Source organism: Cucumis sativus, chromosome 3 (assembly GCF_000004075.3).
Source record: "Cucumis sativus cultivar 9930 chromosome 3, Cucumber_9930_V3, whole genome shotgun sequence".
Classification (NCBI taxonomy): Eukaryota; Viridiplantae; Streptophyta; class Magnoliopsida; order Cucurbitales; family Cucurbitaceae; genus Cucumis; species Cucumis sativus.
Window position 1 is genome coordinate 38,685,763 of NC_026657.2, and position 23,751 is coordinate 38,709,513.

Consider the following 23,751-nt stretch of genomic DNA (forward strand, 5'->3'; position numbering starts at 1 on the left):
TTTATAATATACTTCTGTCACCGTGAATATTAGAGAAATTGTGAGACAAAAGTAATAAAGAGAAACAAAACAATGACAAAGGTGGAAGATAAATAACCCTTACCAAAAGATATGAAAGCTCTCAAATATATAGTCATTGTGGGTATAATTTTAGTATTGGGTGGCCAGTACAATGGACAGCCTGGTGCAGAGGTTCCATTGAGTTCATACAAAATTAATATTTTGAACGAGATGAGCAAATACTCGTTGTTTCTTCATTGTAAGTCTAAAGATGATTATTTGGGTGCACGAAACTTAGGTATAAAGCAACATTTTTCATGGAGTTCCAAGGAGAATTTATGGCAAACAATACTTTATTGGTGTGATACGCACAATGCCAATAGTCATGCTTCATTTAATGTATTTTGGCCCGAGAAATCCGGTTGGCTTGCTTTTAGATGTCAGCTTAGAAACTGCATTTGGTTTGCTCGAGATGATGGAATTTACTTGAAGACCAATCCTCATAGTACTTTCGAGCTCATACATACTTGGGAATTCGGAATGTGAGTCAAACTTATTTTTCCTGATGTCGCAATGTTATAACAAAAACAACAACAATAGTTATCACGTGTATTAATCCTACTCCTTACTTTTATTGTCAATAAATAATATCTCGAAACTTATAGTGTCTTTGTTTTACAATATGGAAAGTGAGAATCTGATATCTAACTTTGAGATTGTTAGTATATGATTTATATCTTAATTAGTTTTGCTATTTTAATTGTTTATCAGCACGTTGCTATAGCTCTAGCAATTAATCTTTGCATATAATTTGTCAAAAAGAACTCGAAAGAGAAGATATACCAATTGTAGGAGTGAAGAGCTCAAACAAATAAGTATCAAATATTTTGACAAAATAAATTTGATTAACATCAAAAGCAACCTCGTAGAATTGTTATGGGTAAACCAGAGAGGTGAATTGTGATTATTATCTACTTATTTGTGTTAAACCACATTTCTCACACCTTATTTCTTGTTAACTCTCCCAATTATTTTTTTCTATATTATAATTACCAACTCAACTCATAAAAAAAGAAAAAAAACTCCAACCAAACACTCCATAAGTTTATCAACGATAGAGTTCGAGAACTAATTCTAAATTTTGCTTCAAGTATAAATTCTTCGACATTGTGCTATATCGATCTGAGAGATTTGGTTGGGTTGAGAGAGATGGCATTGTGTTATCCACTAAACCGGTAGACCGGGCGGAGCCCAATTTCAGAGTAGACCGGCTTCAGACCCAACAAGTCTTCTTAGTTCTTCCCATAAGCCAAGAAGAAAAGAGAGAAGGCTTCTCTGCGGGCGCGGCTAGCGTGCAATTGCATCTGCAAGTCCCATCTTAGATTCACGAACTCCATAGCCAAATTCGGAATTGCGACTCTCTCAAGTCCCTTGTCGTTGAGATATTTCTCTACGAATTGTCTCGCTTTGGACGGAGCTGCACGCCACCGTAATTTTGGTCCTCCATGGCTCCGCCTGCGCCGTCTCATCGAACTTCATCGCCGTCCCAACCATCGGGGTAGGTGGCACTTTATCTTTCCCCCTCCATTTTTTCTTACATTGTCAGTTTTATCGATGATTCCGGATTATACATACAATTCATTTCTGCCGATCACTTAGTTTTAGAGTTGTTTTGAGATTGGTATTTAGATGGTTTTACTATTTTTCGTCTGGATTTGGAAGTCGTGGATCTGCTTAAGTTCGAAGCATTTTTTGCCCTGTTCCTTCATTAGTTTAGTTTTTCTCTCGACTACTGCATTGAAACCGATCATGGAGCTTTAGTTTCTGTTCTGTTGTATAAGTTATTGCATCTAATGGGTAAAATCCTGATCATATTGTTAGTCCAAAAGCAATTTCGTTTTCGCTTGATGTTCTGTAAGATTATTATTTTTAGTTTGTCACTTCGGAATAATTGTTTGAACTTTGCAATGGGTCGACTTGAAGTTCGATTGAATCAGTTTCTACTATTGTTGCTCCCTGAAATGAAAATTCTGGATGACCCCATTTTAATTTCGATTAAGGTTTCATGATTTCGATGGAGTATTTTGATTGAATTTCGATTTATAAGGAACTAAAATCAAAATTTTATTTGCTGATATCCATTGCAATGAGCCTTACTGGAATTTGATTTACCTGACCAGAAAAAGTGAAGTATCTGATCTGAAATCACAGCTCCGGCAGCTTGCTGGAAGCAGAGCACCGGGTGTTGAAGATTCCAAGAGGGAACTTTTTAAGAAAGTGATCTCATACATGACTATTGGGATTGATGTATCGTCTCTCTTTGGAGAGATGGTGATGTGTTCTGCTACATCAGACATAGTTCTCAAAAAAATGTGTTATCTATACGTTGGCAATTATGCCAAGGTTAATCCTGATCTTGCTCTTCTCACAATTAATTTCCTTCAAAGAGACTGCAAGGACGATGATCCAATGATTAGAGGGCTTGCTTTGAGGAGTTTATGTTCACTTCGGGTTGCAAATCTGGTTGAGTATCTGGTAGGGCCCTTGGGTTCTGGTTTGAAGGATAGCAATAGTTATGTGAGAATGGTTGCTGTTACGGGGGTTTTGAAACTATACCGTATATCTGCTTCAACATGCACTGATGCTGATTTTCCAGCAACGCTGAAGCATTTGATGCTTAATGATCGAGATACTCAGGTGATCTATTTAAATTATTTAATCCAAATTTTTAATTATGAACTATTATTTTTGTGCTTCACTATTAATATACTTCTGTTTGAGCTTTCTTCATAACGTATCTCTCTACATCACAAAATAAGTTGGTGCTATTATTTTTCCAATGACGTTTCTTATTGAAAAAATGAAAAGAGAAGAGGAATCTTTTGATATACCTTTCATCCAATGAATGATTTCTATACCAAAGAGATTTCTAATGCCACCATAAATTATGCTTAAATGTAGTCATGGCAGGAATCTGAAGTGGCACGCCTTCAGATTTCTATGTACTAATCATTTTTATCTCATAAACAACCACAAATATTATTGTATTGCGAATTAACTTGAATATTTTGTGGGTGATAGAGAAGTCTATTATTTGAATGACGTTGATTGTATTTAAGCTTTTTTCTTTTGACTTGATAAGGTGTTTTTCTAATCTATTGCACCTATTCAGGTAGTTGCAAATTGTTTATCTGCTCTACAAGAGATTTTAACCTCAGAAGCTAGCTCCTTGGAGGAAGCATCAAGAGAAAGAGAGGCTTTGCTCAGTAAGCCAGTTGTGTATTATCTTCTGAATCGGTATGTTCTGTAGGCTTTGGAATCAGGAGCCCATTCTTGATCAGTTTCTCTAGATCTAGGTCTGAAAGAAGTATTAATTTTACCATGTTTTTACTTTTAGCAATATTATCATTGTAGTCATTGGAAGTCACAGCCATTTAGTTATTACATATGTTTTGAAATTTAAATGATTTGGGGTCTAAACAGTAAGAGGGTTGGGACTTCGACATTATATTTAGTCATTGGAGATCATGACATCATATCTACCTCTGTGTTCTAAGACATTCTTTATGGCTTTTCTTCATGCACTTGCAGATCTTGTCGTTTAGTCTATTGGGTTACACTCTTGTCATTTGAAACCTCAAACTTTATTCATAATTACTTTTATAAATAACACATTTCCCTAGAACTTTATCAGTTTGTAGTGCAAGGTTGTTCTATGACCGTGTTATTTTTCTGAAGGGTGTTCAGAACATTAATTTTTTCCTAACAGTCTTGGCCATAGTTTTCTGCTAAGAAGCACCGACACTTCTAAAATGGCACTTGTTTGACACCGACACATTTCCGAGATGCCAGCTGGTGTGTCAATTATTTTATTATTATTTTTTAATTTCGGACACGCCCCAACACGGTTGGGACACAACTGGGACATGGAACCTGCAGATTTGGTAAGATTTTTTTTACTAAAACTAACATTTTAAAAGGCCAAATGCCCAGCCCAAATATAGACCATCAACCCCACATTTTAGGCTTATTATTATTGTCTCTGGCCTTTCTTTTCATAAAAAACAGACCTCCCACATCCACAATATCCCTCATTTCTCCACGCCCAAAACTCCACCTCCAAACGGTCACACCCCAACATTCACATCTAAACCTTCACTTATAAATTCATGAATTCTATGGTGTTTAACTTGTTATTTTGATGTTTTCAAATGAAATATTTTCCAATATGTTTATATGCACGACATATATTTAAACTTTTTAATAAAAGAATAATGTGTCCCCAACGTGTCATGTTCTACTTTTTTGAAAATTGGCGTGTTGGTGTGTTACGTGTCGGTGTCGGTCTTGGTGCTTCCTATGTTTTCTGTAGTTCTGATCTTCGTAATGATGTAGGTGGATAATCGAAACTTGGGATGCTCTTGTACATTTTTCTCATTGCATTTTATCAAGGGCTTGCTTTAGCTGTTAATTTGTCATTGCATAATGTCATGGTTCAGTAGAAGTTTGGTAGTACGAGATAATAACTTTAGAATTGTATTGATTGTGTTGTTTTAGAGTCTCTAAGCTAATTTATCTATTGAATGGTTCTTATATATGCATTCTATAATCTGTGAGCGCTGAGAATTTCGGAGATAGAATATATATCATACTTGGTTCAAACAAATTGCTATGCTTGCAGGATCAAAGAATTTAATGAATGGGCACAGTGTCTCATACTTGAATTGGTTTCCAAATATGTACCGTCAGATAGCAATGAGATTTTTGACATCATGAATCTCCTTGAAGATAGACTTCAGCATGCTAATGGTGCTGTGGTATTGGCAACAACCAAAGTTTTTCTACATTTAACTTTATCAATGACTGATGTTCATCAGCAGGTGACTTATCAAGAGTTTTGATCCATTTTTTTTACTAAACTCTGTATTACAGTTTTACTTTTCAACTCTCATACCTGAATCATATGGCTTTGCCTAGGTTCGTCGCTTCTTATTCTTTTTTTTCTTAAGTATTTAAAATTGAGGATAATCGCTACCTCTAACCTGGCAGTCTAAGTTCTTGGAAAGAGAAATAAATTGAATCATCTTAAAAATATAGTTCTCCTTGTAGTGAACTTCTATGTTCCAATCCTAGGACAAGAAATTTTTGGTGGCTGTTTATCTTAGATTACCATTATTATCTTTTACTTGTTGACTCTTTGTTCTCAGTGAACACTGGGATAGTGTAGTGTTTGATATAATTCTTTTTCCCCTTCTATTGAGTACATAAACTTTATGGAGTTCATTATGTTGGCTAGGTCTACGAACGAATTAAAGCCCCTCTCTTAACCTTAGTGAGTTCAGGAAGTCCGGAGCAATCTTACGCAGTTCTCAGCCACCTGCATCTCTTGGTGATGCGTGCTCCATTTGTATTTTCTGCAGACTATAAATACTTCTATTGTCAGTACAACGAGCCATCTTATGTAAAAAAATTGAAGCTCGAAATGTTGACTGCAGTGGCAAATGAGAGCAACACTTACGAAATTGGTGAGTGAACTCCACAGATCGTTCTACTGTCTAGTTATGCAGTTAAACCAGTAAATATGCTTCTCATTTATCAATAAAATTGTTTCTTCATTCACAAAAAGATTCATTGAATGTGCATCTTGTGGTTTCTTGTTTGTCTTGGTCTTTTGTTATCTGCAACATTTTATATCTATTTTAGTTCTCAAATGTTTGATAAATAATACCTTCGAGTTGTTTTTTCAGTGACAGAATTATGTGAATACGTTGCAAATGTTGATATTCCCATTGCAAGAGAGTCAATACGTGCTGTTGGAAAAATAGCACTGCAACAATATGATGTTAATGCAATTGTTGATCGACTTCTGCAGTTTTTGGAGATGGAAAAGGACTATGTGACTGCTGAAGCTCTGGTAATTAGTTCTTCACACGCTTCACGCACTTTTATTTTTAAAGACTAATGTAAATGGTAAATGTGTTATATTTTCTTTCTACACTAATTTGTATCACAAAAGCAGCAGCAGTAGTTGAACAAAGTGACTTTTGGCAGGTGCTTGTTAAAGACCTTTTGAGAAAATATCCACAATGGAGTCATGATTGCATTGCTGTTGTCGGCAGCATCAGCAGTAAAAATATTCAAGAACCAAAGGCCAAAGCAGCTCTTATCTGGATGCTGGGGGAGTACTCGCAGGACATGCAAGATGCCCCATATATTCTAGAGAGTTTAGTTGAAAACTGGGATGATGAGCCTTCTGCTGAGGTAACCTCCCCCTCCCCCCCCCCCCCCAAAAAAAAAAAAAAAAAAATATTATGCTTAAACAAACTGAGGGTTCTGTTGGTCTGTTCATGCCTCGTATGTGGTATTTAAAAGTTCGATTTAACACCACATTCACCAACTATGTATATACATATGTATGTATCTATACTACACATGCACATACACTCACACGCACGTATGTATGTATACGCATATATATACATATATCTACATGTACATATGTGTATTGCCTTAATGTTCTAAAATCATGATATTTTTTATCTTACATGTTGAATGATGGGCAATATCACTTTTGCAGGTACGCCTACATCTTCTCACTGCAGTGATGAAGTGTTTCTTCAAAAGGCCTCCGGAAACTCAAAAGGCCTTGGGAGCTGCACTGGCAGTAGGTCTCGCTGACTTTCATCAGGTAGAGGTTATTAGATTGTTTTTTTTCAAAAAAAGCTTATTCTTAGCAATATTTGGTCATTTTATGTGGTAATATTTGCTCTCAATTATAGGATGTCCATGATCGAGCACTATTCTACTACAGACTTTTGCAATACAATGTTTCTGTAGCTGAACGTGTGGTCAATCCTCCAAAGCAAGCCGTTTCTGTATTTGCTGATACACAGAGCAGTGAAGTCAAGGATAGAATATTTGATGAATTTAATAGTTTGTCTGTTATTTATCAGAAGGTAACACCACTTAATTCTCATGAGTATCCAATGTATTTTTCTTTTGACTCCCTCATGTAAGGATTACTCCGAAATTATTATGTAAGTTTAAGAATATAAAGATGAGATAGTGGGAGATAGTAGAAGATAGAATCATCACCGAGAGCAAAATTAAAATATTTTTTGTGCTCTAGCACCTGGTTAGCTTCAGCCATTCATATCCTGTTTAGCTTTCTGACCAAATTTGACCTATCTTAAATGGACTCTAAGCTATTGTATAATCATATAATTTGTGTATGTTGTTGCAGCCATCTTACATGTTCACTGACAAGGAACATCGTGGTCCATTTGAGTTCTCAGACGAACTTGGAAATTTATCTATTGGGGTAGAGTCTGCAGATACTGTTGTTCCAACTCAGCAAGTTGAGGCAAATGATAATGACCTACTTCTAAGCACCTCAGTGGAAGAGGAAACAAGAGTCGTTAGTAACAATGGTTCAGCATATAGTGCTCCTTCATATGAAGGCTCCATTGGATCTCTCATTCCTCAAGCGCCACTAGAATCTGCAGTGTCAAATCCTTCCATACCGGGGCCTGCTCCACAGTCAAGCTCGCCATTTGATGATCTATTTGGTCTAGGTTTACCAACAGCTTCTGCTTCTCCTATCACTCCCGCTGCACCTTCACCACCTCCCTTGCAGTTAAAGTCAAAAGCTGTTCTAGATCCAGGAACTTTTCAGCAGAAATGGCGGCAGCTGCCTATATCAATATCACAGGTTTGTTTTCACATCTAGAGTATTTTCGAGAGTAATTTTGTCATTTTAAAATTGTTGAAGTCTCTTTTATTAAGTTCAAAATCACTCCGAAACACGAGGTTTTAATCACGAAGCATTAATTTACACTTTTAACTGTCATTTTATGTCAACAAAATTACTTTTGAATGTTTAAAAGCATATTTAAGTGTGATTTTGAAAATGACAAAACTGATTTTCGGTATTTTAGAATCAGTGCAAAACATGCCTTGTACCTGCCATTTTCATATGAAGATCCTTTTCTAGATATTTCATCAGCCACTTTTTCATTGTAGTTAACCCATCGTGAATCTGATCATCTTTTCCAAGTGAAACTGAACTTAGGGTACTTCCGTTATTCCGACCTCCATATTGTGCTGCCACCTGATGCCTTTTTCTTTCAGGAAATTTCTGTAAGCCCTCAAGGAGTCGCAGCGCTAACATCACCACAAGTCCTCCTCCGGCACATGCAAAACCATTCCATTCATTCCATTGCATCCGGTGGCCAGGCACCTAACTTCAAAATCTTCTTCTTCGCACAAAAACAAGAAGAACCGAGCAACTTTCTGGTGGAGTGCATTATCAACACAGCATCTGCCAAAGCACAGGTAAAGGTTAAAGCCGATGACCAAAGCGTGTCGCAAGCTTTCTTGTCTTTGTTCCAATCAGCTCTGGCAAGCTTTGGTATGCCATAAGTTATCAGCATTAAGTTTTGCTTGGTAAATCCCTTCGTTCGCGTTATCTGCATCAACATATAGGAACAGATGGATGGATGGAGATAAACAAGGTAGCTATGGTTATGGAATTTCACATTGATTTGTAGTATAGATGAGTGTAATATGGGACTGAAGAATCTCCTCTTTCTGTTCCCTAATCGTGGCCCCTTCCAATTGCTTAGCTTTTGCTCCAAATCTGTGCTATAAAATCTCGTCCAGTGTATAAGGTTTTGTGAATTTTCAAGTCTTGTAGTTAGTTTCTTGCACTCTTCATCTCTTTTCGCTTCTTTTTAACTTCTGTATTGAGACTATTTTTCAGCCTTATGCAGGTAAATAATATCCAAGGTTCTTGGTCATTTGTGTACCAAATCCCACAGGGTGAATTCTTATTGTTTGTGTTCTATACATCAAAATTTGAAGATTTTGTCATGTCTGCCTTCCATTCTGGCGTATACTTTCTATTTTTGCCTCTGAGCATTGCAGGTTGTAGCAAGTTAAAGATGGATTCTATCGTACAACACAACTAGAATTAAGTTTGAGAGATCAACTTTTACGATTAAAATTTGAAAGTATAATTGTAACATTTGTCTTTATATTCTTGAAAATGAACCATTTCAATTTCTTTATTAAAAGATTAAAATAGATACTTAAAATTTTAATGGCAATATATTTACACACAAATTGGAGTTAGGTCAATGCTAATTGACGTGATCTTCCATATGTTTTTAGAGGTGCGTCATTGGATCTTTTAGTTAATGATATGTCCATTTGCTAATGTATGTTTGCGGCATTATCCTTTTCTTTTTCCTCTTCTTCTCCATGTTGCACGTTTTTATTTCTTTGTGAAACTAAGAGTAAGAATAGTGAAGAGAGTGGGAGAGCGAGATTGTGAAACTAAGAGCAAGAATAGTGCTTTTTGAGTGAGAAAAAGAAGAGAGCAAGAAGTGAGAGTTAACAGAGTTTTGTGAGCGAAAAAAAGGAGAGCAAGATGAGCTAGAACGAGTCAAGTGGAAGCGAAACCGTGATTCTTTCTTGTGTGCATGTATATATTTTGTTAATTTCACCCAAATTGCAAAGGGTCGTTGGCATTTTTTTCCAGAGATTTTTTTTGACATATTTTGTCCAATTATGGAGTCTCATCAGACATGGTTTAATAACATTTAAGGGACATTTCGAATAAAAATTAAGTTAATATAATTTATGTTTGAAATATAGATTATTTTAATTTGTAGATATTTCGAGTAAAAAGTGAGATTATAATTTATGTTTAGAACATAGATTATTTTAGTTTGTGGTGTGAATTATTTTAGTTGGAGAAGAATAAAAATGATAGCATAAATACTAACTAAAATAGTTGATATGGTAGCCAAATTAGAAATTTAGAAATGTTAAAATAGTTTTTATTAGCTTATTATAGTTTTGGACTAAAAGTTCATTGCACATTCTAAGCATTGCATCAGGAACTCTGGCGACTGTCAGGTAAAAGCTCGAACGGCCATTACACATTCTAAGCATTGCATCAGGAACTCGGGAGCAAACAATGGCGTCCACCGGGAAAAGGGTTTTGGCATTGGCCAGAAATGTTTCCCTCAGTGTTCCACTTCAGTCACAGCAACCTCATTATCCACTTATTTTCCGGGGATTCTTCTCCACTGATCCTTCAATTTCCATTACGAATCCTCTGCTTCTCAAATTGCTTCAGGAGCCAACTTCGTCTGTCAAATCCGTGCTCGATTCCCAGGAAAATGGTTTTCTCTGTAGCTCCCGTCTTTCATTGAATGCCCTCGTTACGTCTCTTATATCTTCTTCAATGCTCAAGAAGGCTCAGCTGGTAACTCTCCCTATTCTCTCTTTTTTCTCCATTGTTGTCTGTTTTGTTGATTGTTGAATGAATTTAGGGTAAGAAAAGCTATGGATTCTGTGTGTTAGTTGGTGGTATCTAAATTGGAGGGATTATGTAACTTTTTTTTCCTTCAAAAAAATTCATCATCAATGTGAAGGGACTTATACAAACTCTGGAATGGAATTGGAATCAGTAAATGAAAGCAATAAATAAAGAATAAAGATAAAAAGCATTTCGTCTAAGACGTTAAACTTGTGAAGAGAATTAAATCAATGACTTAGAAGGAGAACACCCTAGCGGAAGCAAAGCTATTGGAGCTTGATATGAAAGATCCTTTGATTTCTTTTACACTATCACTCAGAGTGAAATGCTTTAACGAGAATAGAGAAAGATCATTAAAGATGGATTTTGGAGCCAAAGATGGAATGATAAGCAATTAAAAGCACATAAATATTGGATAGAGAACTCCTAGAAGAAAGCCTTCAGACTTGCAGATTCAAAGAGCTCAAGGTAAGGAAAAGATTTGAAGAGATTATGTAACTTGAACTTGCATAATTTCTTAATGATTCTTTAACCATTTAAGAATCACTATCAGTGAGGATTGATAGTGATTCTAAAATGGTTAAAAGTACTTTCTTCATCTTCTAAATCATTCCTAAGACAGTGTAAAATCAAACATTAAATTGAATTTAAATGACTGAAGGCATGTGTTTGAGTGATTTTGAACATATAACAATGTTAGACAGACTGATTTTGCTTCCAAACATACCCTTGCTATCAACTGAATAATGTTCTGTAGGAACTGGTTTCATGTTTTCAACTGTCTTTTTCTTCCAATGGCTTCAGTGATTGGCAAGTTTATCTTTGAGCTATCATGGTATCTCGTGATTAACCTTTTTCTGGGGCTTTATCAGGTTTTGGAATGGAAATTGGAGAATATGAGCAAAAAAAATGAGAGAGATCTTGATTTCTACATCAACCTGATATGTCTATGCGGAAAGCTTAGAAATTCCTCTCTTGCAATGCGTGTCTTCAATGTTATGGAATTTCAAGGAGTTAAACCCACGGTGACTGCTTTCAATTCACTTATAGAGGCTTGTATATCTTCCAATAATATGATAACTGCCTTTAGCATATTTGAAGTAATGAAAAACTCCAAAAATTTTAAACCCAACACTGACACTTTCTATTATTTCATTTCTGCATTCGCCAAATTGCACGATGTCAACTCTATGCAAGCATGGTATTCAGCCAAAAAAGCATTTGAATTCTCTCCCGACCTTCGAACCTACGAAGCTCTTATACATGGTAGTGTGAAATCGAACTGCTTTGATTTTGGTGTCAAATGTTTTGAGGAAATGATCTTATCTGACATTGTACCCAACACAATCATATTGGAGAATATGCTTGAGGGGCTCTGTAAAAGGAAAAATTTTGATGAAGTGAAGAAGTTCCTAAATGTTGTGCTTGACAATGGATGGGAGATCGATTGGAATGTGGTTGAGAAATTCATTCCAGTATGGTTTGAATCTGGGGAGTTGGAAGGGATGAAGGAGATCCTTACTAAGCTAAATAAGTGGAATTAGGCTTTCGATGACAATGTATAGTCAGTCATAAGTAGAATGATAACAATGTATATCCCATGTCCAATACAATATTCTGCTTTGTCTTAGGGAGTTGGAAACCCTGGATTGCTTGTTTTTGCATTATGAGTTTGCTTTTCTAAAGGGTAGTGTATTCATTTTAGTACTTTTGAGGTGGCTACCCTCTATAAGAAAATTTATGAATGGTGATAAACGGTCTTGACGGTCGAAGTTCATGTGAAAGAGGCAAAATCCTTTGGAGATGTGCGACTCATGCGCTTTTGTGGTCATTTTTTGGAAAATAGAGGAATACCAAGACCTTGGAAGATAAATTTGCTTTGTTGATCCTTTTGGGCTTTTGTTCACCATATAACTTCTCGATGGTGTACAAATTACATTTATGTTGTTTGAAAGTTAGTCGACGTAGTTGTAATTAAATTTTATTGATAGATCAATCATTATAGACTATAATCGCAAATGTAATTTAATGAAGTTTGATTCCGATTACTAAAAATTATGAATTTTATCAAATTTACTATTAATGTTATGGTTTGAGTTAATCCAAATTGCAACGCTAACAATGTCAAAATGATTTTTTCTCTCTAAAAGTGTAACTACAACTCAAATTCAAATTCAAACACAAATGAAAATGATAATGATAAGATGTAATTTTCGGACATAATTAAATTGATCACTCTCTGCTCGTCAATTGGATTGCAGCTTTTGTTTGTAGATTTTGACGTGAGTCTTATAGGTCAATACATATTAATTTAAATTTCTATTTAACAAAATTTATAATTTCAAACTCAATATGGCATTGGGCATTGGGAACCATGTAATCAACCTAAAGTCTTGTTTCTATTCCTTTTTTCATCTTCAAAAAATTTGAATTTCTTAATATTAGGCTATAAATATTCTAGTTTGTTTAAATCTATTGTTGGGTTTTCATTTTATGAGTATCAAAATTAATTTTAGTCGAGGTGGGGAGGTTTGATTGCTCGTCCTTACTGTTGTTTTAAAAAGATTAAATAAAAATATAATTTCTCTTTTTAGTATGAAAATTGTGCAAGTGTTGTTTAAATACTGTTTTTTGTATCTTGACATTGATTGATAATCTTTTTGTTTTTGAAAATAAGGTTTGTAAATATCATTTTTACCCATAAGTTTTTTTGTCTTTTGTTATTCACATTTTACTAATGGTTCATATAAAAGATACAAGAAGTAAATGAACAAATATCATTCTATACCTTTAGAATGATACCTTTAAATTTTGAAGATGGTATCCATTCATACAATTAACTTGCATACTCGCATCAATTTACATTCTTTTCAAATTTCATTTGACTGATATCATGTGAAACTTATGGTTAAGTCAATCAAACTCTTAATTTTTATAGGTCAATCGAATTTAGACATTTTATTACAATTAGGTATGAAAACCATCCAAACATTTATTCTCAAGCGTGTGTAGACTTCTTCAAATGTCAATTTTACAATCTAGGCGATTCTCAAAGGAAGTTTTGCTCAATAGTTCAAATTGATCTATTTATAAAAGTTGAGAATTTGATTGATACAATTATAAAAGTTTCAATAGTTCAAATTGATCTATTTATAAAAGTTGAGAATTTGATTGATACAATTATAAAAGTTCCATCGAACATTTTTAGAGAAGAAATAAATAGTTCCTACTTTACATTGATATGACCATATAAGTTGGGTATAAGTACCTGGACGTCAACCATCTTTCTCCATCCTTTCTCACCACTTCCACAAAAAGGAAAATGGTGAAAAATCTTCTGGAGTTTTTGTGAAGGAGAAAATTGTAAGTTGGCTCGTGTGGAATTGATGCTTCTTGCATAACCATTATATTTCATAAGAGTTTACTTTACAGCTTGCTTTTGTGATTTAGTGAAGTTGAACTCTAAGGAACACGGGCATTATCTTGACGCCCATTCCTATGCAGTATACCCCCAACTATGCATATGTCTAAATTTATGTTAATCATCTGTCTAGATTATCATTTTAACCTAGGAATAAGTATATTTGTAGTATTGTGATGCTACATATTTGTTTTACTTATTGTTACTTTTTGAAGAGCCAATACTGGAAAAGAAAACGTGCAGGTTTTGATGTTGATGAAAGAATTTGGAGTCATAGGCATTATGAAACGCATGGAAAGCACTGATCAAACAGAGACAATGAACATGCGAGTGGAGAACTCGAACAAGTTCTATAAGAAGCAGCTTTCTGGTACCTCTCATACAAATATATTGCAGATACAAGGGCTCAACCACTGGAAATAAAAGAAACCGTGTCTTATTGAGAGATGTTGATTCTTCTTTAGAGAGATGTTGATTCTTCTTTAGAAATTTACCAATCTTGCATTTGCAAGCTTGGGGAAAGATGCCTATCATCTCTCGAAAGTGGCTACAAGCACAAATTGGTATGTACAGTCATTTTACACATGTTCACTTGTGACACTGATATAATCATTTCACACATTCATGTACAGTCGTGACATTCGACATAGATGAAATATTTTTCTTTCCTGGCATTAAGATTATTCCATAAGAAACTTTGGATAGGATGTAATCAAAAGACTATATTAGTAATCAGTTGGGAAAGTTGATGGGATATTTTGTTCAAACTTAGAAATAGAGGAAATATGGATGGAGGCTGATGGATTCATTTGGTGAGTGAATTATGGCTTCAAGTTCCTCAAATTACTTAGTTTATTAGTTCCTTTACCTTTTATATTGTGATACATTGTGGTTCTATTAATTTCGTGCTCATTTTGTCACGAAGATTTATTGCTTTTCTATGTGTGATTTTGGAGTAAGGTTGAAGATTTGATCTCCAAATTCGTGTAACATTCGTTTAGAATTGTTTCTTTCATCACACATAATGGGTCAGGATCGTTATGTTGCATCTTGATGGTGCCAATCTCTTCAAATGCCATTTCCTATTCTCCAGATAAACAAAAACTTGAGGGGAAAAAACAAATTCGACTATAAACTTTGAGTTGTTGCAATCTTTACCTTAAAACAAAAACAAAAATCAAGCTGATTTCTTTGGGAGAAGAACTTCTATACAGCTAAGTACAAAAACACTCTCTAATTTTACTCTCAGAATTTAAATCTCCTATTTCTACTTAGGGTTAAGTAACCTTTGGTTAAAATTTCAACGAAATTCACTTCTGCACAAAGGACATGAATTGTTGACGTTGAGCCATTTGAGAATACAGGACTTGTGATAGACGTGCCCGCAGGGGATTCTCGTTGCCTCCTCCTTTTCCTCTTCCCTTTCACAGTTGAGATCCTCATAACAAACGCAGCATTGACCTCCCATCCCTTCCCCTCCATTCCCATCATCATATTTCTCATTCATAAGCCGCTCCATGACCGACGCCGGCACCCCATTCCTCACCGGCGGTGAATATTGTGGTGGGTTCAGGTTCAGGTTTATCGAGATCGTGTAGAGTAAATCCACTGTGGCGATGAGGTGGAAATTGAGATTGAGGTTGCCGGCAGCCAGTTGAAGGGCGAAGGAGGAGATGTTGTGGAATATGGCGGCGGAGTCAGCCGGAGAGAGGAATTGAAGGAGGAAGTCGTGGAATAAGGATGGGTTTTCAAGTTCAAGCTCTGGCAGAGGAAAGTGAAACAGAGCATTGGAAATCGAAGTTGGGAAAGTTTGTTGGATGTTTTGGTTAGAAAATGGAGACACTAATTTGCTGAATCTCCTTAATCGGATTTCCACGAGTTGCTTATCTGCGGTGGTGGGGATGCTGCGAACACAGCAATCAAGAGACAGATTGGTAGTGGAAGACATGGTGATGGGATGAAAATGGGTTTATGGGAAATTCTGATTTATTAACAGCAGAAGAAGAAGATCCTTTGATTTTGGAGATTTCTTTCTTAAATCAATCCGCCGTTGGGAGTTTTGATCGGTAAAACAGGGGAAGGAGGGCGGTTGCTAGCGGTGAGATCGGTAGATATTGTTAAGATTAAATTAATCACTTTGCTGAATATCTATCTAAACAAATATTCAAAATACTGTTAATCTATCTAACCAAATTAATCATTTTGCTGTATATCAAAATACAATATATATATATATATATATATATATATATATATATATTCAACCTAGTATTAGGATTAAATTAGTAAGATACAATAGTAAATTCCTCGTACTAATGATATAAAACCGTTTTCTAATTTGCTCGGTGGATTTTCTAAATTTAATTTTAGGCTTCAGCTTCAGTTATTATTATTACTATTTTAATTAGTTTAATATAGTTTTTAATAATATATTTTGATAATATACGCTTTTTTTATTGAAAAAACTATATGTATATTTTTATTAAGAAATAATCAAATTGTATTAGAAAATATGAATTTAATAAGAATATTTGAATATTAAATATTGAGATAAATAATAAAAAGACGTGGAACTCACAAAGAAGAAGGTGTGAGCCTCTAATAAATAAATAATAAAGAAAAAAGAAGCATGGACTCCTATTTTTTTTGGGTTGGTTTCTAAAATAATATTATTTTAAAAAAAAACCACTAAAAAGATACAAAATATAACAATTAAATTAAAAATATATAAAAAATCTTTGAAAAATTGAAAGTGTAGCAAAATCTATTATAGTGTATTAAAAATAAAAGTCTATCATGGATAGTCACTTATAAGTATAGATTATACTTACAATTTTTTAAAATTTTGTTACATGCTTAATTATTATATCTAGATTTGTTAGATATTATAATTTAATTATATGTTGGTTCTATCAATCTCTCTTGTTAATTTGTTGTTAAAATCTAAAAATTCATTTGATGACGTTTATGTTTATAGTTTTTTAAAAAATGAGTTTTTTTTGGTAAGTTTCTTGCTTCTCCTTCCCAAAAGAAATAGAGACGTTTCTTAAAAAACTTATTTCCATCACACTAGTGCCAATCTCTACAAATATAATTTTAATACATTATAAAATACATGCGCAATTTGAAATTAATAAAATTTCAGAGAATACATTAGGAAGTTTTGTGATTTAATAATTGAATTTATGCATCGATGAAACTTACATAGTAAATTGGTACAAAGCTTTATTTTATTGATGTTGATGGAAAAAGAATACACCTTCTGTAGCTAAAATTAGTGCATTAAATAACGAAAATTAAACCTCTCGTAACACTTGCTTAAATTTAGGATTCTATTAAATGTTTTCGAAGAAAACATAGCCATTGTTCATACTTTTGGAGAAATTGTAATGGTTGATATATCTAATGTTTAAGAGAAATTGTAATGATTCACATTCACAGCCTATAATCAAAACTGTAGCTGAAATATTTAAGAGAAGATACAAACAAAGAACACATATTATACAACTGAAATACATTTCAATTTCGAAGTGGAATGGCCTATTGGAATCATCTTCCTTTCCTATGCAAAGCTGATGCATCTTGATCAGAAGATTGAGAAGGAACTCTACTAAGAAGCCATACCAGAAGGACACCAACCAGCGCCCCGGAGAGATGTGCAACATGGTTCACATTCTGCAACGAATATCCACGGAAGCTTCCCGACAATGCAGTTGATGCTTGAGCTGCTTCCATGACCTATTATGAGCAGGGAAAATAACAAATGAATAAGCAAGTGTCACATACCTTTGCCTTGCACGGAAGAGAAACGGTTTCATTGATGCTATGAAATTACAAAAGGGTAACGTGCCAATAAGAAGATTACAATCGGAAGGGAGAGTAGAAAAGCCTATAGTAGTGTACAACTATCTATCTCCCTCTTTTTTTTTCTAGGCTTCTCTATTATTCTCAATGTATAACTCTCTTGTACTTTGAGTATTATTATCAATAAAGAAGCTTGTCACCTTTCCAAAAAAAAAGAAAGTATACAGTGCTAGAGTAAAAAGAGCCATTTACACCATGTCAAAACCGTATTAAGTGTAGCATTAAAAAGTTAAAATCAGACTTTTTTTGGGGGGGAAGATTCTTCTATTTCACCATATGTTCCAATAGAATGCTTAAAAAATAAAGTTCTCCCAAAGAAGCTTCTTCTTTCCTTCTGGAAAAAGTGGCTTTGAAGGAGGTGGGAAAGAAGAAAAACAAAAGTCTCGAGAACCGTATGCCAATTTAAAGATGATTCCTATATTATAGAAAGGAAAAGGAAAACCAAGGCTAGTTCATTCTAATTAGAGGAAAATCAAGATACGATAGCCAACATGAGTTTTTAGCTTAACAAACATCTGTACGTTCATGAGGACAAAAGGTCTTGAGTTCAAATCCTCCCCCAAGTTGTACTTAAAAATACATTTTAAAAAAAAATCAAGATATGACAAATTAGCAATTAACTAGGGATATGGAAAGAAGGAACATTATATCCTATGCCCGAGTATTTCATTCCTAACCAATCCCCATCTTGGGAAGGATGCTTAGTATTTGCGTTTTTAAGATCATGTACATGAGGGCAAAAAGAGAACTTTACCTTCTCTATTACGAATTGGCCAAGTATAAGGACTTCAAGTATCTTCCTCCAATCCCAAGACATCTGGCACGAAGAAATTACTTCATTAAAAATGTTGTATTAAATTTCTAATGAGAGTAATGAATCATTATGTTTTAGATAGATACCTTTACAAGAACACTTATGGTAAACAAACCGAAAACAGCACCTGAAGCTCCAACTGAAACAGCATTTCTTGGTAAAATTAGCCATGAAACAATGTTTGCACCTACACCAGTAAGAATATAGGAAAGCCACAAAGCAAAGTTTCCTTCCTCTTCTTCAACAAGTTTCCCTGTTGATCACACATAATGGAACTATTAAATGTCAAAACATTTTGGTTATTTTATGGTTTTGATGTCCAGAAAGAAAGTTGATCCCATTATAGGGAGAAAAAATAATAAGGATTTGGAAGATGTTTCTCACCAAATATATACAAGAAAAAAAGATTGCTAGAGAGATGGTTCCTGCAAACATTCAGAATAGCAAGAACTACATTAAACAATGCTTGTAAAAGCAGCAAATTGCATTCTCATGAGAAGATAAGCAAGCTTCTGCCTCTGTGTGTGTGTAAACAATCTGAAATTTGGATGATTTTGAACAGCCAAAAAAACTCACCAATTAGCGTGACAAAATGTTGCTGTAAAAAATTGATACCAAGCAGGACGACTGTGATACAGGTACAAAGCTCCTATATTACGAACCTACGAAAATGAAAATTTAGACAACGTTTGATAACCATTTAGTATTTTGTGAACATGTATAAATACTTCTTCTACTAGTGAGTTTGTTTTTTTCTCTACTTCTAAATGTTTTTATTAAATAACTAATTCATCCAAAAGCTTAAGTTGGTGGTAGAAGGTAAATTTAATTATAAATCACGAACAGTTTTCAAAATTCATGTCATGTTTTAAAAACTATAAAAAGTAGTTTCAATTTTTTGAGTTTGGCTAAAAACCCAAATGTTTCTACAGGCGAGGCAAAAAAAATTAAAATGAATAAATTGTGAGAATGGATCAAGAACAATGTTTAAAAATAAGAAAATAAAAAAATCACTAAAGAAAAATGGTTATCAAACAAGGTTGGAGTCTTTCATTCTTTTCTATGTTAACATTTAAAACAGATAGTTAAAAACACCTGTTTTTGTCACTTCATTTGATGATTATTGGTTTCTCTTTTGTTGGCGGGAGGAAGTTTGGGTATAGTGAATTAGGTCTCCAGTAACAAAGCTCTGGCATGCCAACGTCTATAATGGGCAGAATTTGAGATGTTCGTTGCAAACGTGGGATAAGGTGAGGAAAAATAACCGGGAACTCCTTTTTTCATTTTCTTCATAGGTAACAGAAAGACAGCATAAAGGTAATGGGTAAAGAAAACCCCTACCTGAAGCAAGACTATAGGAAAGCCTTTCAATTGTTAATAATCATGGATTCATGGATAGGCTCAGAATGACTCTAACTCTTAGAATGAATCTTTCAGAAATGAAATTGAGTTTTGACTGTTTTGTTGACTACTATGGATCTTGATTCCAGAGAGGACAAAAGGATTTCGTTTTTGGAAGCTTTGAAAGTGTAAATCCCTCTTTGTTCATCATCTGAGGGCTCCAAACACTATTGAGGAAAAGGATACAAATAAAGGTGAGAGTACTTTCATGAACTACTTTGTTGTGGAAACTCAACTCCCCCATAATGTGCTTAAAAGACAGTTTTTAGATTCTTTTCTTCTTCCCAATTGTTGCATTTTGTGCAAGACTAGTGAGACTACCAAAGGCATCCTTATGCTCTACTTATGCTTCAATATTATGGGAACAGCTATTTTATAAGTTCGGTTGTTGTTGGAGCAAGCCATAGACTATCTAAGTCATTGTTGAGGATTTTCTTTGAAGCCATGCTTCAAAGAAAAGCTGAAGTATGTCTGGGAGGAAAACTGCAATAATTGTGGTCTTTGATAGCAGTGGAAGGGGAGCAATTGGAGAACTTTCAGTGGCTCTCAAAGAGACTTTGGAGACTTATTTGATTTACTTACGATAGTTTGACTCTAATGTGATAAACTCTCTAAAAAAAACCCTTTTGTACTTAACAATTATGTATATAATATATTATTGTACCAATTGATCCCCTTTTTTTGCAATGCTCATTCTGGTTTCTGTCTTGAATGTCTTTTTTTTTTTTTGGTAGGTCGTCATGTTGTGTCTTTCATATCCTCTAAAGAAAAGGTTAATAGCTAATAACCCGATCTGCTTTCCAGTGGATCATAGTCTTAAAACTCTACAATAATCAGCTTTGACAAATAGTTTATTCGTTTAGATGGGTAAAAGTTACAAAAAGTTTTGACCTAAACAACTATCTTTTTTATGATATAGTCGACCTAATAAACTATCAACCGGTAGACTTTCTTCAAGACAAGGAATCTCAAGTCTGATGATACAGCACATTGATGAAAGACAAGGAGGAGGGCCTAGTTTATTGAAACTTATGATGATACAGCACATTGATGAACATCAAATGAATCTCAAGTCTGATCCGGGATGCTTTATCTAAACTAGGCAGGATAACTTGGCTAACTTTCCTACTCGGATAGCATCTCTGAATGGGAAATGGAATATGAAATTTTGAAATGGGAATAAGGGTGCTACGAGTCGTTTTCAAATGTGGATGGAAAGGATGGATATGTTGAACGAAATGGTTTTATTTTTTGATTTGCTGGATATAAATCATCAGAAGGATTATGCATTTCGAGCTATTTCCTGTGCTGGGCCTACTTGAAAGAAAAGAGCTGCAGCTACTGTCGAGCAACTTTGTTCCTCACCTTCCCCAATGAGAAAACTTCAACTATCAATCCCTAGTGGCCTGACCTCTGAGAGCTAGCTATTTTGAGGGAATTGTTTTTCACTCTATCGAAAGGCAACGACGTGAAAAGTAAACATAAGAGAACAAAAACCCTACCTGAAAAACGTGATCAGCCACATATATTCCAATGTTGAGAAGAATAATCCAGAATATACCATTAACACGCTTCTCCGTTTTCCGATTCTGCAGTGGTTTTCCCAGCTCCAACTGTGATATCAAATCTAACAAACATTTAAAAAACACAAAATTCTTTTTTTACTTTCATTCAACCGCACACGTCTTTCATCAAACAAAATCGAAAAATTCCTCTATAAAATCATAAGGAAACAGATTAAGATACTGTTCCAAAAAGCGGAAAAAATAAAAGGAGAACCTGCATCGTTCATCTTGCAGGTCGCGATGGGTTTCATACAAAAGAAACGCGAGTGGAGAGGAAGAACATGGGTAAATTGGGGAAGGGAATGGAGAAATGGAGATGAAAATCTGAGTGAGGTTAAGGTGAAGCTGGATTGAAAAGAAATGGAAGTTAAAGGCATTTGGTTGTTGCATAGCGTTGGAGGTTTCGAAATTCGGCCTCCATGAAGCAGCTGCTGCTGCAACTGAAGTTGCATTGGAAATTTGAGAGCGATAAGCTAATTGGATAAATCGGTGGAGTAATGAAATAATAGTTAATGTATATATATATATATATCTTTTATGGCTAAATTAAAATAAGGTTTAGCTTGCAAAAAAATATAATAAAGGGAAAGAAAAATTGGTAAAAGTATTTAAATGTAAGTTTTCAAAAGTAACACTTTTTTTTAACTCGTATTTTAGTATATTTGTAGTATTCGTATTCCTTTTAAGAAAAATCATGGAAGAGGATTATTTCTTTTTGTTTCTTTAATGTGGGAGGTAGAACGTCGAATTATCGACAATAAATATTGAATTTGAAACTTTACCATCTATAGAAAAAGGAAAAAGAGAATAACGATAATAAAAAATAAAAGAAATGAGCATTTGCAAGAGTGGGTGTACAAAAATTAAGCTCATTGTCTAATAATGTGAAACTTTTCGAAAATGGTAAAATCTATTAGTTTTGTTTAAATGAGACATTGAAAATAAGAAATAAAGATTGTCCTCATGATTCGATGATTGCATTTAACTGTCACGTGAATGACATATGATTACCACTGTATTATCCTTTTTGTGTATTAGTTAGTAGGTTTTTAATATTGATATATGATGATCTTCATACAATTTTTTTCTTTTCATTGACTTATAATAACCAAAACAATTTAATATTGTTTTTGATTTTATCAATTATTAGGTCATTCTAATATTGTCATATGATGGAGGACGGGTCAAATCAGTGGTGAGAAGGACATCCTAGTCTCGACCACGCTCGAGTACTTTTCCCTGTGAGCACCCGTTCTTTGAATGAGGATCCCCTACCTTGACTCCCAAAATAGGTAATAGGACGGAGATGGGGAGTGTCTCCTACTCCAACATTCTGGTTCCGGCCAGACTCGATTACTTTTCCTGCGGGCACCCGATCTTTGAATGAGGATCCTCGACCTTGACTCCCAAAATGGATAATAGGGCAAGGACGAGGAGTGTCTCCGACCCCAACATCCTAGTCTCAGCCACACTTGAGTACTTCCCTTGCAGGCACTCGATCTTTCAATGAGGATCTCCTACCTTGACTCACAAAATGAGTAATAGGGCGGGGACGGAGAGTGTCTCCGACCCCGACCTCTTGCAACCCTCGTTGCAAACCGTTTTATAGTTAAGTACAATCAATTTTTGTATCAAGTGGCTCATATCAAAATGATAATGGAATTACATATACTAAATTAAAAAGGAAATGTAAATATAGAGGAACAGGGCAATGAATGCTTGAGGATGAAGAAATCAAAGCAATTGAATCAACGACGAAAATTTGATCAATGAAAATTTTCGGGAGAGGATGAAGAAAGAGAATCTTCTAAAATTGATTTAAAAAAAAAAACTCAAAATGTGAGAAAACTGTTATAAAGGGGAAAGAAAATGAAGGAATGTGAAATTTGGACAATTTTAGTGGGATGAGAATTAGTCCGTTTGAGTCTATTTTTCGATCAGACCAAACCGGTACCTAATGAACAATAGTCGATTTACACTCCAACCACGAGGGAGTGTAAATCGACCATTCATCTGTCGATTAATTGATTTAAGCATTTGATTTTTTAAATAAAATGTGCTTAAGTTTGGATTTTTTCAATCCAACACCCACCAAACCTCTTCTTAACTCCGACCTATCTAGTTGGTCAACCTAGTTTTCTGTCTATAATGCTTATTCTTAAATCGTAGAATATAATTATAAGAATGATTACTGTAAATAACAAAAAAATATATAAAATATAGCAAAATAAAACTTCAAATTATACTAGTGAGCATAATTAAAAGCTTATCGATAGACTCTTCATATCAATGATAAATATTTGAATTACTATTTAGCAAAATACATCCAAACAGAACATTTATTATACTTATTTAAATT

General features: G+C 34.5%; 4 protein-coding genes across 5 annotated transcripts; 2 read left to right on the plus strand and 2 right to left on the minus strand.

The window, feature by feature from the left end:
* Nucleotides 1-1,315: 1,315 nt before the first annotated feature.
* On the plus strand, nucleotides 1,316-8,882 carry LOC101215264 (beta-adaptin-like protein A). The gene is made up of 11 exons (XM_011654244.2): nucleotides 1,316-1,558; nucleotides 2,181-2,697; nucleotides 3,173-3,297; nucleotides 4,682-4,880; nucleotides 5,297-5,525; nucleotides 5,748-5,914; nucleotides 6,052-6,261; nucleotides 6,578-6,688; nucleotides 6,780-6,956; nucleotides 7,244-7,711; nucleotides 8,131-8,882. The coding sequence occupies exons 1-11, from the start codon at nucleotides 1,506-1,508 to the stop codon at nucleotides 8,419-8,421; spliced, it is 2,547 nt and encodes an 848-aa protein (XP_011652546.1). The 5' UTR covers nucleotides 1,316-1,505; the 3' UTR covers nucleotides 8,422-8,882.
* A 978-nt stretch (nucleotides 8,883-9,860) lies between these two features.
* Nucleotides 9,861-12,382, plus strand: LOC101208133 (pentatricopeptide repeat-containing protein At1g12775, mitochondrial). The gene is made up of 2 exons (XM_004136385.3): nucleotides 9,861-10,273; nucleotides 11,200-12,382. Exons 1-2 carry the CDS (start codon nucleotides 9,983-9,985, stop codon nucleotides 11,869-11,871), a joined length of 963 nt encoding a protein of 320 aa, XP_004136433.1. The 5' UTR covers nucleotides 9,861-9,982; the 3' UTR covers nucleotides 11,872-12,382.
* Nucleotides 12,383-15,048: 2,666 nt separating this feature from the next.
* LOC105435143 (RING-H2 finger protein ATL66) lies at nucleotides 15,049-15,696 on the minus strand. The gene has a single exon (XM_011654583.1). The coding sequence runs from the start codon at nucleotides 15,694-15,696 to the stop codon at nucleotides 15,049-15,051; it is 648 nt and encodes a 215-aa protein (XP_011652885.1).
* Nucleotides 15,697-17,062: 1,366 nt separating this feature from the next.
* LOC101215506 (rhomboid-like protein 11, chloroplastic) lies at nucleotides 17,063-21,888 on the minus strand. 2 transcript variants are annotated; one of them, XM_004136250.3, is made up of 7 exons: nucleotides 21,607-21,888; nucleotides 21,330-21,440; nucleotides 19,003-19,088; nucleotides 18,811-18,851; nucleotides 18,513-18,679; nucleotides 18,367-18,429; nucleotides 17,063-17,486 (listed from the first exon to the last, which is right to left on the minus strand). In XM_004136250.3, exons 1-7 carry the CDS (start codon nucleotides 21,610-21,612, stop codon nucleotides 17,298-17,300), a joined length of 663 nt encoding a protein of 220 aa, XP_004136298.1. In that variant the 5' UTR covers nucleotides 21,613-21,888; the 3' UTR covers nucleotides 17,063-17,297. The 2 variants fall into 2 exon arrangements, with proteins under 2 accessions (XP_004136298.1, XP_011652547.1); XM_011654245.2 differs by having other exon boundaries at nucleotides 21,330-21,454.
* Between the last annotated feature and the right edge of the window lie 1,863 nt (nucleotides 21,889-23,751).